Source organism: Oncorhynchus mykiss, chromosome 10 (assembly GCF_013265735.2).
Source record: "Oncorhynchus mykiss isolate Arlee chromosome 10, USDA_OmykA_1.1, whole genome shotgun sequence".
NCBI lineage: Eukaryota > Metazoa > Chordata > Actinopteri > Salmoniformes > Salmonidae > Oncorhynchus > Oncorhynchus mykiss.
In genome coordinates, this window is record NC_048574.1 from 39005747 (window position 1) to 39023338 (window position 17592).

General features: G+C 40.1%; 1 protein-coding gene across 3 annotated transcripts; it reads right to left on the minus strand.

Moving 5' to 3' along the window:
- Positions 1 to 587: 587 nt before the first annotated feature.
- Positions 588 to 10374, minus strand: radx (RPA1 related single stranded DNA binding protein). 3 transcript variants are annotated; one of them, XM_021618408.2, is made up of 15 exons: positions 9242 to 10374; positions 9014 to 9156; positions 8665 to 8857; positions 8398 to 8506; positions 8158 to 8258; positions 7934 to 8053; positions 7725 to 7820; positions 6774 to 6941; positions 5012 to 5154; positions 4676 to 4818; positions 4380 to 4427; positions 4156 to 4268; positions 3659 to 3940; positions 1776 to 1958; positions 588 to 919 (listed from the first exon to the last, which is right to left on the minus strand). In XM_021618408.2, the coding sequence occupies exons 1-15, from the start codon at positions 9867 to 9869 to the stop codon at positions 783 to 785; spliced, it is 2607 nt and encodes an 868-aa protein (XP_021474083.2). In that variant the 5' UTR covers positions 9870 to 10374; the 3' UTR covers positions 588 to 782. The 3 variants fall into 3 exon arrangements, with proteins under 3 accessions (XP_021474083.2, XP_021474082.2, XP_021474084.2); XM_021618407.2 differs by having other exon boundaries at positions 4676 to 4821; XM_021618409.2 differs by lacking the exon at positions 9242 to 10374 and having other exon boundaries at positions 4676 to 4821; positions 8669 to 8857.
- Between the last annotated feature and the right edge of the window lie 7218 nt (positions 10375 to 17592).

Sequence of the window (17592 nt, forward strand, 5' to 3'; positions counted from 1 at the left end):
TGCTCACTAGCTTTGCATTTGTTTAGTCCAAGTTTACCTGTGAATGCAAGCCTGGAAAAAGAATACAGCATATTGTTGATTTGACACATGATTTTGTTTGTGATATTGCAGTGTTGTAATCCAACACATCTTGATCTGTCTTCATTAGTTTCAGCCAGTGTGCTATTGAACGTGTGTAAGAGGAAATGTTCTAGCAGGATTTAAAATTAGCTGTGTCAACAAACACATGAAACGTCAACACTACTGCTGCCATAAGTGCACAAGACATCACACTGTAGGCTTGAAACACCAAAGTTCAAGCAAAATAATTTAGGAAATTCCTTCGTTTACAGCATCACAAGTTGGAAAGTTCAGTCTAATGTGAAACCAGTTTAGTAACCACACTATAGCTCAAATGTTTAAACTATATCCTGTTTGAGCATGTTTAGTTCTGTTAAACTATTTTACCTTCTGCATAGTTCCATGTACTTTTTTTCCCAGAGCCCATGTAGCTTGTCTTTATGCTATGGCATAAATAAACATTAAGCATGTGAATGTGGAAGACGATTTGACAAATATTGAAGTAAAAAAAAGTTTATGAATCCTCATTTAAAATGTGATTATTTTATTTGTTGTTGAAATTGTGTTTTTTTTTCTCCCAAAATACTCAAACCCCCATTTAAAAAAATATCTACAAAAATATTTCCAGTATTTAACAATAAAATGTGTCTGGCTAATCATGTTAAAAGGACATATTCAATTCAGATTTGTCAGACAAGACAACACATACTGTGGTCCAATATCTATACCAAAGCAATATCAGTCATTCTATACACCTTGGTGATGATAACCTCCACGTTCTCTCCTCCCAGATGACAGAGGTCAAGGATACACACAAGATGGGTGTCTTTCAGCTCCTCAGCAGTTGCTAAAATCTCCTCTGAAAGATGAAAATTTAAAGAAAAACCAGCATACACAAATTAACTTCGGAATATTTAAAATTGTTGGAAACATTATGTATGCAAACCTCCTATAAAGTGTCTACATTCTACACTGAGTATACAAACCATTAACTCCTTAACTGACCAGGTGAAAGTTGACGTCACTTGTTAAATCCACTTCAAATTAGTGTAGATGAAGGGGAGGAGACAAGTTTAAAGGATTTAAGCCTTGACAATTGAGACATGGATTGTGTATGTGTGCCATTCAGAGGGTGAATGGGCAAGACAAAAGATTTAAGTGCCTTTGAACGGGGTATGGTAGTAGCCGTCGAACTGCTGTTTGGTTTTTCATGCAACAGTTTCCTGTGTGTATCAAGAATGGGCCACCACCCAAAGGACATCCAGCCAACTTGACACAACTGTGGGAACCATTGGAGACAACATGGACCAGCAACTCAATACTAGGAAGAAGTTCCTAATGTTTGAGTATACTCAGTATGTAATTAATAAATGCCTAATATTATAAATTGACAATCTACCATATCAATTGTTTGATTTGACTCTGTACCATGTAATCAATAATCAGTCTAGCCTAAAATGGACAGCGCATTTGATTTGCCATAACTGCTTTCTTAAGTGGACTCAAGTTTTAGAGTTGAAAGCCCCATTTGGAGGTCAACATTAGGAAATATGATATTGTAAATATGCATGTGAGCGGGTCAAGAACCACGAATAGCACTCTCCTTAAATAGCCTGGAGTTTTACCTTAGCTAAACACACTGCCCCATGACTTGCTCTCAGGGGTGTGTTTAACCTTCACCCTCCCCTCCTGTCCCACTCTACCTGGTGTGTTACCTGGTTCAGGGAGAGCAACCTCACTCTGGCTCAGGGGGTCTGCGAGAGGGCAGATGAAGCCTGCAGACAGGCAGGACAGAAGTGTGTTGTCATGGGGGTCTTGCGTTAGACCTACGGACCTGGGGTCCCCAGATGACATCACGGGAACAAAGGCAGCATCGATGGCCATCTGCTGGTTTATACCTGCCAGAGAGAGAGACATGTTAGAGTGTGTCCCATCGCTGCAACTTCCGTACGGACTCGGGAAAGGTGAAGGTCGAGAGCCGTGCGTCCTCCGAAACACGGCCAAGCCGCATTGCTTCTTGACGCACTGCTCGCTTAACCCGGAAGCCAGCCACACCAATGTGTCAGAGGAAACACCGTATAACTGGCGACAGCAGTCAGCTTGCAGACACCCGGCCCACAAGGAGTCGCTAGAGGGCGATGGGACAAGGAAATCCCAGCCAGCCAAACCCTCTCCTAACCTAGACGACGTTGGGCCAATTGTGCGCCACATGGGTCTCCCGGTCACGGCCGGCTGTAACACAGCCTGGGATCGAACCCAGGCTGTAGAGACGCCTCAAGCACTGCGATGCAGTGCCTTAAACTGCTGCGCCCTGAAATTATAGAAGTTAAATTAAATAAAACCACTAAGGATGTATAAAAAAATATTTAAAAAAAAAATCAGGGGTGAAAGTGGATTGAATTTTTTACCGGTACAGGACCTCGCATGTGCACAAATATTTTTGATGAGTAATAGTAAAGACATGTCACCTGTTACCTTTTAACAGTGGTGGAAAAAGTACCCAATTGTCATACTTGAGTCAAGATACCTTAATAGAAAGTGACTCAAGTCACCCAGTAAAATACTTCTTGAGTAAAAGGTCTAGAAGTATTTGGTTTTAAATATACTTAAGATTCAAAAGTAAATGTATTGGATAAAATATACTTAAGTATCAAAAGTCAAAGTACAAATAATTTCAAATTCCTTATTAAGTAAACCAGATGGAGCCATATTATTGCTTTTTTAATTTACGGATAACCAGGGTCACAGCTCAACCCTCAGACATAACTTACAAATGAAGCATGTGTGTTTAGTGAGTCCGCCAGATCAGAGGCAGTAGGGATGTTGTCTTTAAGTGTATGACTTGGACCCTTTCATGTCCTACTAAGCATTAAATATGTAACGAGTACTTTTGGGTGTCAGGGAAAATGCATGGAGTAAAAAGTTAATTGTTTTAGTTAGGAATGTAGTAAAGTAAAAGTTGTAAAACAATAGTAAAGTACAGATACAGCAAAAAACTTAAGTACTTTTACATCACTGCCTTTTAATGGGCCATGAACACAACCAGGCATGATGTTTTTATCTGATTGTCAAACAAATCACATCTGCATACATTGGTCCACTAAAATAATTCCAGCATCAAACTGTACTGGGCACCTGACATTTGATGAATGGAAAGAGATATCTATTAAAACACCCCAAAAATGACGACATTCTGCAATTGTCATTGGGGAAACTTGCAGCCTGAATTGATTGTGTCCACTCACTGGTGTCCGCATGCATCACATTCCCGGCAAATCATCTCTGCCTTGCAAAAATGTTGTTTACCTCAAACTACACCGCATTTTGGAGTTATACCACCAGGTTAAGGCCATTCACTCATTTCTCATGAGGCTGACAGGCACCAACAATAAATTATGGTACAATAGCCTAAAGTTTTCATCTTTGATTTAATTATTGTGATAGGCTCATGTTTTACCAGTACGCCGTACCGGCACTATTTATTTTGCCAGTACTCTGTACCGGACTGGCTTACCTTCACCCCTGAGAACAATAAAACAGATTAACTCCAATCAAATGAAAAATTACAAACAAATGATTTACATGAGCTCTACATTACCTAATATTGTGATTTTATAGTATCCTTTGCAGGTTACTGGTGAGAGGGTGTCTGTGGTTTGCTCTGGAGTCCACCTAGCAGCATGTAGGTTACTTTGCTGCAGCAGAAGGGTCTTGTCGTCAAATCTGAATCTCTGAGAAAGGCTCTCTGAGTACACACCACCAGGATGTAAATATTCTAACACTTCTTGTCTCTGCTTTGGCCACGAGCTGCTTTCCCACGATGTCCTATCACAGTCTGCAACTGCTCTCTCTCCAGTAGCGCCTTCACTCTGTGGAATATCTTAGAAACAAAATATAGGCCTATCAATGTCACTAGCCTTGTAACATCCCACATGAATGATGCAATGGCAAGTAGTTTCCATGGTTTCCAACAGCATAGTTAATCTCTGGCTAGCCCCCACACTTCACTAGCCATGCATAACCCATAGAGAGGAATACAAGTTAGGCCACATAGATAAGTGGTGAGATTATGTTAATGTGGCAAAACCCTCATACCTGGTGGACCTAGTTGTTCACTGGCTCTAGTTTGGTCAGTTATTTTTTCTAGTGAACTAACTTCCTCTGTTTCAGAATCACGCTCCTCTTCTGTTAAGCCATGGCCAGCCTCTCTGTGAACAGACAAAGCTCTCACTATAACCTGAGCTACTGGGTGGGTCCCTGATAGGCATAGAGAAATTATTACAGTGACCTGGGATGGTTGACGATAGTTGATTCATTACCTTTTCTCTTGCATCCTGGCACGAGTAATGTAGCATCGCTTCATCACTCTAAAAGACAAAAAATTCTAAAACATTCAAGTAAGAAAATATGCTAATCTAATTTCCAATGCCATAGTAAAGGAGAGTTATAAATACAATTTTGAATGTCTAATAGCCTAGCCTTGTTTTAGGGTAGCCATACTAAACAAGTGGACCGTGGTCCAGACTCGGACCCAGAACGGAGTCAACAGACCACAGGTCCCGATGAGATAATAATTTAATCTGCAATAGTCTCTCTGCTCCACTTGATTACTCACCTCTTGGCTTGTTTTCTTTTCCGTCTGCTGGGTGAGCTCTGCACACTAGAGGGCGCTGTTTCCCTGTTTATCAGCGTCTGAGTCACTTCTACCATCCTCTGATCACTGGGTGGGTCAGATTCAGCCACAACAGACTGAACCATCTGCTGGAGAGAACCAGGCATTACATTATAAACTTGCTAATGACAATACCTATAAAGTTATGTACAGGCAACTGGTGTTTTTTTGTCTTGCAATTCATCCTGCTAATTTTTCTTGTAAAAAAACAACACATTTACTTTAGAAAAAGACTAAGTGTGTTGATCACATGAAGTCTGTTATATCTATGAAGCCTACCTGGTCTGACAGAGTCTCCTCTGGCAATGTCACATAGTACACAGCCATGATCTGTCCTTGGATTGCCAGACGCTTGTGCTCACGATAATGCAGACCCTCCATCTCACTCTTCAAGTCATTTGCAGCAACTAGAGGAACTTGAGCTGAGAAATACAGTGCATTCGGAAAGTACCCCTTCACTTTTTTCACATTGTTATGTTACAGCCCTGTTCTAAAAATGATTAAATAAGAACATTTCCTCAATCTACGCACAATACCCCATAATAAAAAAGCAAAAAACAAGTTTTAGCAAATGTATTACAAATAAAAAACAAACACCCTATTAACAGAAGTATTAAGACCCTTTGCTGTGAGACTATAAATTGAGCTCTGGTGCATCGTTTCCATTGATCATCCTTGATGTTTCTACAACTTGATTGGAGTCCACATCTGGTAAATTCAATTGATTGGACATGATTTGGAAAGGTACACACCCGTCTATATAAAAAGGTCCCACAGTTGACAGTGCATGTCAGGGCAAAAACCAAGCCATGAGGTCGAAGGAATTGTCCATATAGCTTCGAGACAGGATTATGTTGAGGCACAGATCTGGGGAATTGTACCAACATAAATTCTCAGCATTGAAGGTCTCCAACAACACAGTGGCCTCCATTATTACATGGAAGAAGTTTGGAACCACTAAGACTCTTCCTAGGAGCTGGATGCCCAGCCAAACTGATCAATCGGGGGAGAAGGGCCTTGGTCAGGGAAGTAACAAAGAACTCGATGGTCACTAACAGAGCTCCAGAGTTCCTCTGGAGATGGGGGAACATTCCAGAAGGACAACCATCTCTACAGCACTCCACCAATCAGGCCTTCATGGTAGACTGGCCAAACAGAAGCCACTCCTCAGTAAAAAGGCACATGACAGCCATCTTGGAGTTTGCCAAAAAGCACCTAAAGGACTCTGACCATGAGAAACAAGAATCTCTGTTCTGATGAAACCAAGATTGAACTCTTTGGCCTGAATGCCAAGCATCACATCTGGAGGAAACTTGTCACCATCCTTACAGTGAAGCATGGTGGTGGCAGCATCATGCTGTGGGGATGTTTTTCAGCAGCAGGGACTTGGAGACTTGTCAGGATCGAGGGAAAGATGAACGGAGCAAAGAATAGAGAGATCCTTGATGAAAACCTGCACCAGATCACTCAGAACCACAGACTGGAGCGAAAGTTCACCTTCCAACAAGATAACGACCCTAAGCACACAGCCAAGACAACGCAGGAGTGGCTTTGGGAAAAGTCGAATGTCCTTGAGTGGCCCAGCTAGAGCCCGGACCCGATCAAACATCTCTGGAGAGACCTGAAAAAAGCTGTACAGCAACGCTCCCCATCCAACCTGACAGAACTTGAGAGGATCTGCAGAGAAGAATGGGAGAAACTCCCCAAAACAGACATGCCAAGCTTGTAGCGGCATGCCCAAGAAGACTCGAGGCTGCAATCGGTGCCAAAGGTGCTTCAACAAAGTACTGAGTAAAGGGTCTGTATACTTATGTAAATATATTTCAGATGTTTAATACATTTGCAAAAAAATCAATTTTAGAATAAGTCTAACGTAACAAAAATGTCAAAATTCATGAGGCTGAACTCATTCCAAATGCACTATAATTATGAAAACAATTTTAATGGTGATGTCTGCTGTAGTTAAACAAGCATACAAAACAGTGGTGCATATTACAGACGGATGTAGATCTTTCCTTCTTGAAAAAGGTTCACCTCTTACCTGAGCCATCTGCCACAGACTGTGTGAAGATAATAGGGGCGTGAGGGTAGCAGTAATGGCCACCAACAGCAGTCTTCTTCAGCATGACACTGTCCTTCAGAGTCTTGGTCCATTGGATGAAGCTCTTAACCCTGGGGTCTGACACGTAGGGCTGGCCCTTATGATACCCTAATGGAAAACTACATCTGATCAAGTATAACAACTACATACTAGATCTTAACAAAGTTGCAGTGCGTTTCCCCATATATTCCTTTTTAAATAGAGCAGTTTTACTGTTGATCTTTTCTGTTTCACAATGTTTTGCATTTGTATGAAAATGGGGTACTTTTTCCACTTGAGTAAAAGATACCCCGTAAAAGAAAATGACTCAAGCAAAAGTCACCCAGTAAAATACTACTTAAGTAAAAGACTAAAAGTATTTGGTTTTAAATATACTTAAATATCAAAAGAAAGTATAAATAATTTAAAATGTCTTATTAAGCAAACCAGACTCTATATATATATATTTTTTAATTTACGGATAGCCAAGGTCACAGTTCAACACTCAGACATAATTTATAAACTAAGCATTTGTGTTTAGTGAGTCAATAGGGATGACCAGGGATGTACTCTTGATAAGTGTGTGAATTAGACAATTTCCCTGTCCTGCTAAGCATTCAAAACATTACAAGTACTTTTGGGTGTCATGTAGTACTTAAGTTAAAAACTTAAGTACTTTACACCACTGTATATAAGGGACAATTGTGTGTTTATTATATATTGTATTACCTTGTCTGCTATTTTATTAGTATGTTTTACTTTTATTTATCTACATGTCTTCCTCAACAGTACAGAATACATGTAAATGAATAAAAGTAAGCATTTCACTGTACTGTCGTCACATCCATTGTATTTTGTGCGTGAAACTTTAATTTGATATTTTGTTTCTTTGCAAATGACTGCAGCACTTACCTGTAGTGAATATCTGTGTCTCACAGCTGCTGGTGAGGTAAGGCAGTGAGTCTTGCTCTTGACACTTCCTCATCTGAGTGCAGACCAGGTATGTCACTGCATTGGGAAGAGGGGAGGGTGCAGAGCAGGGAGAAAAGAAGTACAATTAAGAGAATTCTGTTGCAGTTTATCTATGCAATTGTTGGTATTATACTAACTGTCATATTTACTTGGGTATAGCCCATTGAATATTTCTGGTTGTGAAGAAGCAAAAATCTCCAAAATGAAAGGAATATTGGATGTTCCATCCACTGCATGGACCCAGCGGTAAGTCCAGTATTTTTCTGGGCCTGCAAAAAAATGAATAAATTATGGACATGTGTGTTACACTTTCACATGGAATTACCTAAGTGAGAAATAAGTGAGTTGTGCAAGTGTAATGAGCAACTCTTACCTGTGTTCCCCTTACTCTTTATTCTCTCCACCCGACTCACAAAAGTTACCAAGCCAATGACATCACATGCAGAATTGCTGGCCATGCTGTCCAGTTCTGATCTAGAAGAAAAACATTTATAAGTAGTTCAGGCAGATGATAAAGACTGCTTAGTAATCTTGGAAATGTTACCCAGGGAAAGGCCTTTGTTTTTTTTACATCAAATCTAATTTCAACTGCATAATGTGGTTGTGAATTTACCTAATGGCGAACTGGTAGGAAACCTCAGGCAAGCCCCATTGAGGTGGCACACTCTTGGCTGGAACCACAGTAAGGACTGCAGTGGGATTCCGTGGATTCAGACAAATTTCTGCAAGGCAGGCAAAGTCAAAATTCATACTAAAATTAACAGTTTCACAAAAAATCAGACAGAATGTTCTCTCAAAATGACTACTCAGGAGTGCTGCCTGGCAACATACTGGTAATGTTGATTTACTAAGTTGTGAATGACTTGGTTCAGTTCAGTACCTACTGAGTGAAAGCTCTTCATTCTGTGGTTGTCTATGTGAGGTCGTGACCTGTTCTGATAGCTCTGCTTGAGGGTGTAGTTTTGGAGATAGAGCACAGTTCCAACATTCAGTCTCTGGTACCATTCTGGGCACAGCTCATTCCACAGGACAAGGGACATGGTGCCACTCTGGTCTGCAACCTCAAAGTAGGCCTGGAGAATAGAGAAACTAAATCCTGATGAAACGTCATTTAGAATACTGACAACATTCGAAGAGACATTAATTATAGTGTCAGGGTTCAGTAGAGAAGAGACGGTGTATTGGTCAATGGTATGGCACAGATACTTGATTATATGTTTATGCCTCACCTGGTACGGGTAATAAATATTGAGGTCAGGTTTTCCATAATACCGAAGTCTGGATTTATGAATCACCCTCACTAGCAGGGGGAGAGGTCGAAACATGCATCCGAGTGACGACTCTAGATCACACAGGAGGGTCATCTTTGATACTGTTGAAGACAAAATATCTTACCACGAGTTCTATTGGAGATTGTGGTTTCTCACAAAAGTCAGCAACTTAAATTCACATCTTACCATCCAGCACCACCTCTGATGGGGGGACATCTGGAACCCATAGTCTGCCTTCAGGATCCTCGTTATTCCAAAGAGACAGGTAATGTTTGCGGCCCACCTGCAGAGGTGAATCACTTTGCAATGCCACAATGTTCCCAAAGCCATCCTTTGAAATCATGGGGAGGGAATCCAAGTCCTTAATCTTGCGCAACACATTAGACTCCTTTGAACCATGTTCAATCTTCTCGATGCAAACACAACCCTGACCCAATCTTCTCTCATTGAAAACAAAGGAGCACTGGGTGATGTTGATATCAATTCCACTACGAATAATGTTTTTGTGGATCAGATGATTTAAACTACAGTCAAGAATGCACTTGGCCTGCCAGACTCCATCAGTCACTATCATGTCATAGCTGTAGCTGTCAGGAGGATGTTGTCCAACATTTTGTTGTTCTGTCAAATATCTCTGAAGTTCAATGACAGCTACAGCATCAGTTTTATCAATTTTAAGTGTACGTGTTTTTGCAGTAAAGAACTGTTCCAAAGTAGAATGTAAGAAAGAATTCTGATTATTTTCAGTCAATAGATCGGAACAAGCCGATATGTTCTGAACTTCTTCGGGCATCATTAATGCGCAACAGGCCATGCACTGGGGGAAATGGGTTTGTTTACAACTACCTACCTTGAATGTATGCCTTGGCTAACGATGTAGTTAGCTAGCTAACTTTAGCTCTGTAAACAAAGATTGTTAACAGCCGTTTGCTGACTAGCTGACCACGCAAACAAGCGTTGACCATTAACCTAGTGCTAGCTGTATCGGTCTTGCCACATCCAACAATATAGCTAGCTTTTTCCTTGCAAAAAAAAAACGCCAGTAGCTAACTTTAGATATTTAGCTAACTAACGCGTTAGCATGCTAATGACGTTACCGATTAACAAGAATGAACAGTCTCCGTTTTATGACTAGCTAGCTCGTTTTGTACTTACAAAAGACGATAAAATCACGATACATTTTTTGGAAACATTGTAGCTAGCTAGTTACAGCATCATAGAGAGTTCCGCTTTTGCTTCGGCGGCAGTGGATTTGAATTTTGGAGGCGGTTATTCTACACACCAACGCGGTGCTGGCATGCCCCACTGACGCACACAGTGCTTTGTATATCACTTATATTATGAAGGAGAAAATCATCTTCAATTGCACATTAACCCATTCATGTCCATAACGTAAATGTATCATTTATTTTGGTACACTTGTTCTCTGAGTTTGATGGACAAATCTGAATACTTTTTATAAATCGGCCAAAGGGTTTGTCTACAATGTGAGTTTTTTATATTGTACAATATTGATCAAAAATAAACTCAAAATGTAACAATTTCAAAGATGTTACTGAGTTACAGTTCATGTAAGGAAATCAGTCAATTTAAGTAAATTAATTTGGCCCTAATCTATAGATTTCACATGATTGGGAATATATGCATCTGCTGGTCACAGATACCTTAAAAAAACGTAGGGACCTGGATCAGAAAACCAGTCATTTTCTGGTGTGATCACCACCAATTGCCTCAGGCAGCGCAATACATCTCATAGGCATAGAGTTGATTTGGCTGTTGACTGTGGAATGCTGTCCCGCTCCTCTTCAATGTGCGAAGTTGCTGGATATTGGCAGAAACTGGAACACATGTCGATACAGAGCACCCCAAATGTGCTCAATGGGTGACATGTCTGGTGAGTATGCAGGCCATGGAAGAACTGGGACATTTTCAGCTTCTAGGAATTGGGCACAGATCCTTGCGACATGAAGCTGTGCATTATCATGCTGAAACATGAGGTGATGGCGGCGGATGAATGGCATGACAATAGGGCTCGTGAGTTTGTTTACATGGTTTCTCTGTGGTTTCAAATTGACATCAATAAAAATCCATTGTGTTCGATGGTACTGCCACATTCTCTAAAACTACGTTGGAGGCGATTTATGGTAGAGAAATTAATATTAAATTATCTGGCAACAGCCCTAGTGGACATTCCTGCAGTCAGCATGCCAATTATCACATTCCTTAAAAACTTAACATCTGTGGCATTGTGTTGTGTAACTAAACTGCACATTTTAGAGTGTCTATTTATTGTCCCCCAGCACAAGGTGCACCTATGTAATGGTCATGCTGTTTAATTAGTTTATTTATATGTCACACCTGTCAGGTAGATGGATTATCTTGGCAAAGGAGAAATGCTCACTAAAAGGGATGTAAACAAATTTGTGCATAACATTTGAGAGAAATAAGCTTATTGTGCGTATGGAACATTTTACATGTTGCATTTATATTTTTTGTTCAGTGTATATTTTGTATTTGGACACATGGGGTTACTGTTTTTTTTTTTTTACACATTTCATGAATCAAGTCATGTGAAGTAAGTCTTAAAACTGTCAGATAATAATTTTTAGTAAACAGATTGTCCGGACCAATATACAGTACCAGTCAAAAGTGTGGACACACCTACTCATTCAAGGGGTTTTCTTTATTTTTTACTATTTTCTACATTGTAGAGTAATAGTAAAGACATCAGAATTATAAATAACACATATGAAATCATGTAGTAGTAAAAAATGTGTTAAACAAATCAAAATACATTTTAGATTTTAGATTCTTCAAAGAAGCCACGCTTTGCCTTGATGACAGCTTTGCAAATGCAATGCAAGTCAATGGAGATTGGAGAGTGAGTATGGAGGTAAAATAGTGACTTAATTATACAAGCATGTAACTTCTTTTGAGAATAAATGCAACAACACTTGCAAGTGCATAACGCAATGTGTGAATAAACACAATATTTGCAAACATAAATTGATTTGTTAATAAATTCAATAAGATTTGCAAGCATGCACCTACATTTCAGAATGACACTCATTTACAAGCTAGTTAAAGTTAGCCAACTTGAGCAGATATCACAGCTTGCTAACTAGCAAAGCCAACCAACTACATACCAAATATACACAGAGCAAATAATGATTTTATAAGCTAATGTTAGTCTCAACCAAATGACAAGTACATAACTTGACCTATTGCTCTGATACACAACGTAAGAACCACTAGATACAGGCTAGCCAGAAGGCTCTAATGCTAGCTAGCTAACCAGTCATGTCTGACGTCCTAATTGGGTTTTTTGATTGAATGTTTTGTTTGTGGGAACTGTAGAATTGTTATTTTTTTTACCATTTAGATGTGGAAATAACACAACCAGTCATGATGTTTTTGTCTGATTGTCAATCACTTCAAAAAGGCGCTTCTATAGGTTACCCACAGGCTGTGGCGATTTTAGCATGTAAATCTTGGTGGGGCAAAATAATATATACAGTATGTTTTTTGATGCATGCCAGCAAAGCTACTACACAACACAAGACTAAACAATACATTAATTGCACTATAATGATGACTAACGGTGCCAACAACTGTTAGGGCTTACATAAAGCTGTCCCAACAGCAGAGTCCCAACACCAGTCCCAACACCTTACCACTGCTTACCTGGCTATCAGTGGAACCTTGTCTGGCATTGAAACAGTTCATTCAGCCTCATTTACTGCCTTTAAAAAAACAGCTGATTTGGCTGACTTGCTGAAACAAATGTGGTTTCTACTGACAATTGAGATGTACAAACTATGGCATAAGGGGACGACGAGCGTATAAGAGGCAATCCGTAATTTCGATTAAGACATTAATGAGCGAGTTGGACGGATGTAGTCAATATAACTATTTGTTCACTACTTTTGAAATGTACATCGACATAATTCAGAACAGTACTCTTACAGTATTCTCCTTGTACACCAAGTCATAACCGTAGGATAAATTATGGGGGCATAAATGTAGACAATGAAAGCTCTTACAATATTCCATGGTTACATTTCTCTAAAACAGGGTGCAACATGTGCACCACCAAGTCAAAACAGTAGGCAAAATTAAGAGGGGGAAAAATGATCAAATTATTAGCGTGAGGCACTACTAACAGCTTACTACACAGCATACACTTAATATTACTTTCTTAGCTACAGTATACATATCTCCCTGGCACATATAATTTATGCAGCAGCATACAATACATTTTTGGACTCATCTTGTTGTGCTGTGCTCACTTGAACAGGATGGTGGTGCGGCGGTCCTTCGTGGGCAAAATTTGTCTTCAACGTCTGGCATTCTCTAGATTTCTGGTGCTTTCAGGACAACTGGGAACTCTAAAAAAAAACAAGGCCAAATCATGATGACGTCGGTGCTCTAGAAAGAGGCCCGAGATCCCGACTTGCAATTCAGTTGGATGACCATTCAAAATGTATTTTATCAGTCAGAGCTCGATTTTTCAAGTTCCCAGTTGTCTTGAAGTTACGGAAGTCAGATTTCCTAGTTCTGAGTTTCCAGTTGTTTTGAAAGCACCAGAAATCTAGAGAATGCCAGACTTTGAAGACAAATTTTGCCCACGAAGGACCACCGCACTACCACGGCAAGGGTCATGCTGGATTGACAGCATGGCCAATGTTGAATGTTTATCCTTTTAAGCTTGAAAAAGAAACCCTTAAATCCAGACTTGGTACCACACACCCACTCCACTGCATAGCAGGTTAGTGATTGCTTTGCAATGCTTTCAGTTAGCCACTGTTTCCTTCCAAACCACACATTGTTGAATTTGCAATTTCCAACTTGTATCATGTTTATGTCCAATGGCCGATGAGCAACAAAACGTTTTATCTCTAATTCCTCTTCATTTTCTTCTCTTCATATGTATGACAAGGATTAAAAAGCATTTTCCAGTAGATAGCTTGCTAGCTAGGATTTTGAAAGTATGATGTTGACATGATCAGTCCAATCAAAGCTGTAGATATAACGTGATTTTACATAATTTTATCTGTGGCCAATTACCTTGAGCCAAATTTGATGGGCACTTCTATTGTATGGGCACTTTATGGCAGCACCCAATGGTGTTGAATTTTCAACCTCTACCCTTAGATTTGGCGGTAACGTAGTGTCCCCACGAGTGACAGAACACTGAGCCAATCACGGTGCAACTAGAGAACATTATCCAATCACAGCGCAACTAGAGAACATTACCAACCCCTACACTCTGTATTTTCCACGGGCTGCCCCACCACCACAGACTGCCCATCCACCACAGAAAGCACTGAGCTAGACTGAAACACCTGCATTTTGGACCTGCCTTACTCAAGAAAGCAAAAAAGAGACCAAGTTTGTATGCAGCTTTATTAACTCAATGATTTTATTTATTGTTTTACATTGTTTGCAAACTGATGTGACAGGTATTAATGTCAAAATAACGTGAAAAACATGCAGACCTGTTTTTAGCTAAATGACGGTTTGCCACTGCCCACAGGTCAGCTGTTTGTTCACCCCTGGCAATTGCTAATAACCCATCCGGCTATATGTGATAAAGTGAAAATCTGAGGCCAGCACCCAACTCTAACCATAAATACAGAAAACGCGCTATAGGATACAGTCAAAGATTTTTTGATACAGGGTGTAGGATTATTTTTGCTGCCTGGTTTAGATACAGTGGGGCATAAAAATATTTAGTCAGCTACCAATTGTGCAAGTTCTCCCACATAAAAAGATGAGGCCTGTAATTGTCATCATAGGTACACTTCAACTATGACAGGCAAAATGAGGGAAAAAAATCCAGAAAATCACATTGTAGGATTTTTAATGAATTTACTTGCAAATTGTGGTGGAAAATAAGTATTTGGTCAATAACAAAAGGTTATCTCAATCCTTTGTTATATACCCTTTGTTGGCAATTTCAGAGGTCAAATGTTTTCTGTAAGTCTTCACAAGGTTTTCACACACTGTTGCTGGTATTTTGGCCCATTCCTCCATGCAGATCTCCTCTAGAGCAGTGATGTTTTTGGGCTGTTGCTGGGCAACACGGACTTTCAACTCCCTCCAAAGATTTTCTATGGGGTTGAGATCTGGAGACTGGCTAGGCCACTCCAGGACCTTGAAATGTTTCTTACGAAGCCACTCCTTCGTTGCCCGGGCGGTGTGTTTGGGATCATTGTCATGCTGAAAGACCCAGCCACGTTTCATCTTCAATGCCCTTGCTGATGGAAGGAGGTTTTCACTCAAAATCTCACGATACATGGCCCCATTCATTCTTTCCTTTACACGGATCAGTCGTCCTGGTCCCTTTGCAGAAAAACAGCCCCAAAGCATGATGTTTCCACCCCCATGCTTCACAGTAGGTATGGTGTTCTTTGGATGCAACTCAGCATTCTTTGTCCTCCAAACACAACGAGTTGAGTTTTTACCAAAAAGTTACATTTTGGTTTCATCTGACCATATGACATTCTCCCAATCTTCTTCTGGATCATCCAAATGCTCTCTAGCAAACTTCAGATGGGCCTGGACATGTACTGGCTTAAGCAGGGGGACACGTCTGGCACTGCAGGATTTGAGTCCCTGGCGGCGTAGTGTGATACTGACAGTAGGCTTTGTTACTTTGGTCCCAGCTCTCTGCAGGTCATTCACTAGGTCCCCCCGTGTGGTTCTGGGATTTTTGCTCACTGTTCTTGTGATCATTTTGACCACACGGGGTGAGATCTTGCGTGGAGCCCCAGATCGAGGTAGATTATCAGTGGTCTTGTATGTCTTCCATTTCCTAATAATTGCTCCCACAGTTGATTTCTTCAAACCAAGCTGCTTACCTATTGCAGATTCAGTCTTCCCAGCCTGGTGCAGGTCTACAATTTTGTTTCTGGTGTCCTTTGACAGCTCTTTGGTCTTGGCCATAGTGGAGTTTGGAGTGTGACTGTTTGAGGTTGTGGACAGGTGTCTTTTATACTGATAACAAGTTCAAACAGGTGCCATTAATACAGGTAACGAGTGGAGGACAGAGGAGCCTCTTAAAGAATAAGTTACAGGTCTATGAGAGCCAGAAATATTGCTTGTTTGTAGGTGACCAAATACTTATTTTCCACCATAATTTGCAAATAAATTAATTAAAATCCTACAATGTGATTTTCTGGATTTTTTTTCTCATTTTGTCAGTCATAGTTGAAGTGTACCTATGATGAAAATGACAGGCCTCTCTCCTCTTTTTAAGTGGGAGAACTTGCACAATTGGTGGCTGACTAAATACTTTTTTGCCCCACTGTGTCACACCCTGACCATAGTTTGCATTGTATGTTTCTATGTTTTGTTTGGTCAGGGTGTGATCTGAGTGGGCATTATATGTTTGTATGTCTAGTTTGTCTGTTTCTGTGTTTGGCCTGATATGGTTCTCAATCAGAGGCAGGTGTTAGTCATTGTCTCTGATTGGGAGCCATATTTAGGTAGCCCGTTTTGTCATTGTGGGTGATTGTCTATGTTAGTTGCTTGTGTCAGCACAGTTCTCATTATAGTTTCACGGTCGTTATTCGTTTATTGTCTTGTATAGTTTGTATTCAGTGTTCAGTGCTTTCTTTAATTAAAAAATCAGCATGAACACATAACACGCTGCGTTTTGGTCCGCTCCTTACGACGATCGTGACACACTATGTTTCTGCTTATACTTTTCATTTTGGTAGGCTATTTGTTAGTCAACTTGTCTATAATTAAATACATGTAGCTTCTCTTTTGGCATTTTATGAGGCCCTAGAAGATAAATAAACCCATGCTCAGCAGAATAATGTATCCTAATAGATGGATAGAACGAATGCTTCAATCTAGTTGACATCAAGTTTTCTCTCATCTTTCGCAGAGCAAAGATGTTTAGGGACTGGGGAGAAAATACAGTAACAAAAAAGGTCTATATTCTGTGAAAAATGTCCAAATGACATCAGTTTTACTGGTTGTAAGGAAAAGAAAGCTGTGAAAACGAGCCAACTGGTTTCTGATAAGATTTCAGTTCGGCTTCGATGCATATTTTATGTGGTTGAAATACTATCTATCAGCTGTTGTGATGAAGACAATACCTTTACAGATGGTATCTAACTGAGCATTACAATTCTCTTCTCTCAAGATGCATAAATAAATAAATCATATTTCTCCACTCTCCACCTGTTCCCAAGTCCAAATTTCTCCTTAATTTGGTGTATAATTTTACTTGAAAAAAATGCATAATTCTGCAGGAGTTATTATTAAGGCTATGTGAGAGGTTATAGACCTACAGTCAGTGTCCAAATTTCAGTATTCATGTAACCCATCTAAACAGTAGGCTACAGTTCCCCTGACATGCCATAGGCCTATTTGAAGTCCCTGTCGAATTTGTATAGTGCCTCACAATCATCACATAATATAGCCTGCTATCATCCTCTTTTACCACTTCAAATATTTTCCAAACATTACTTTTCTGGCCCTCCCTTCTCTTTTCCATCTCTCGTTTCGCAGCTTTTGTTTAT

Coding starts and splice junctions, on each gene's coding strand:
- radx (XM_021618407.2), bottom strand. CDS start 9,869: ATGGCCTGTTGCGCATTAATGATGCCCGAAGAAGTTCAGAACATATCG. Junction 8,858..9,013: donor ATATTTATTACCCGTACCAG/GTGAGGCATAAA, acceptor TCTATTCTCCAG/GCCTACTTTGAGGTTGCAGA. Junction 4,269..4,379: donor GCCAGGATGCAAGAGAAAAG/GTAATGAATCAA, acceptor GTCTGTTCACAG/AGAGGCTGGCCATGGCTTAA.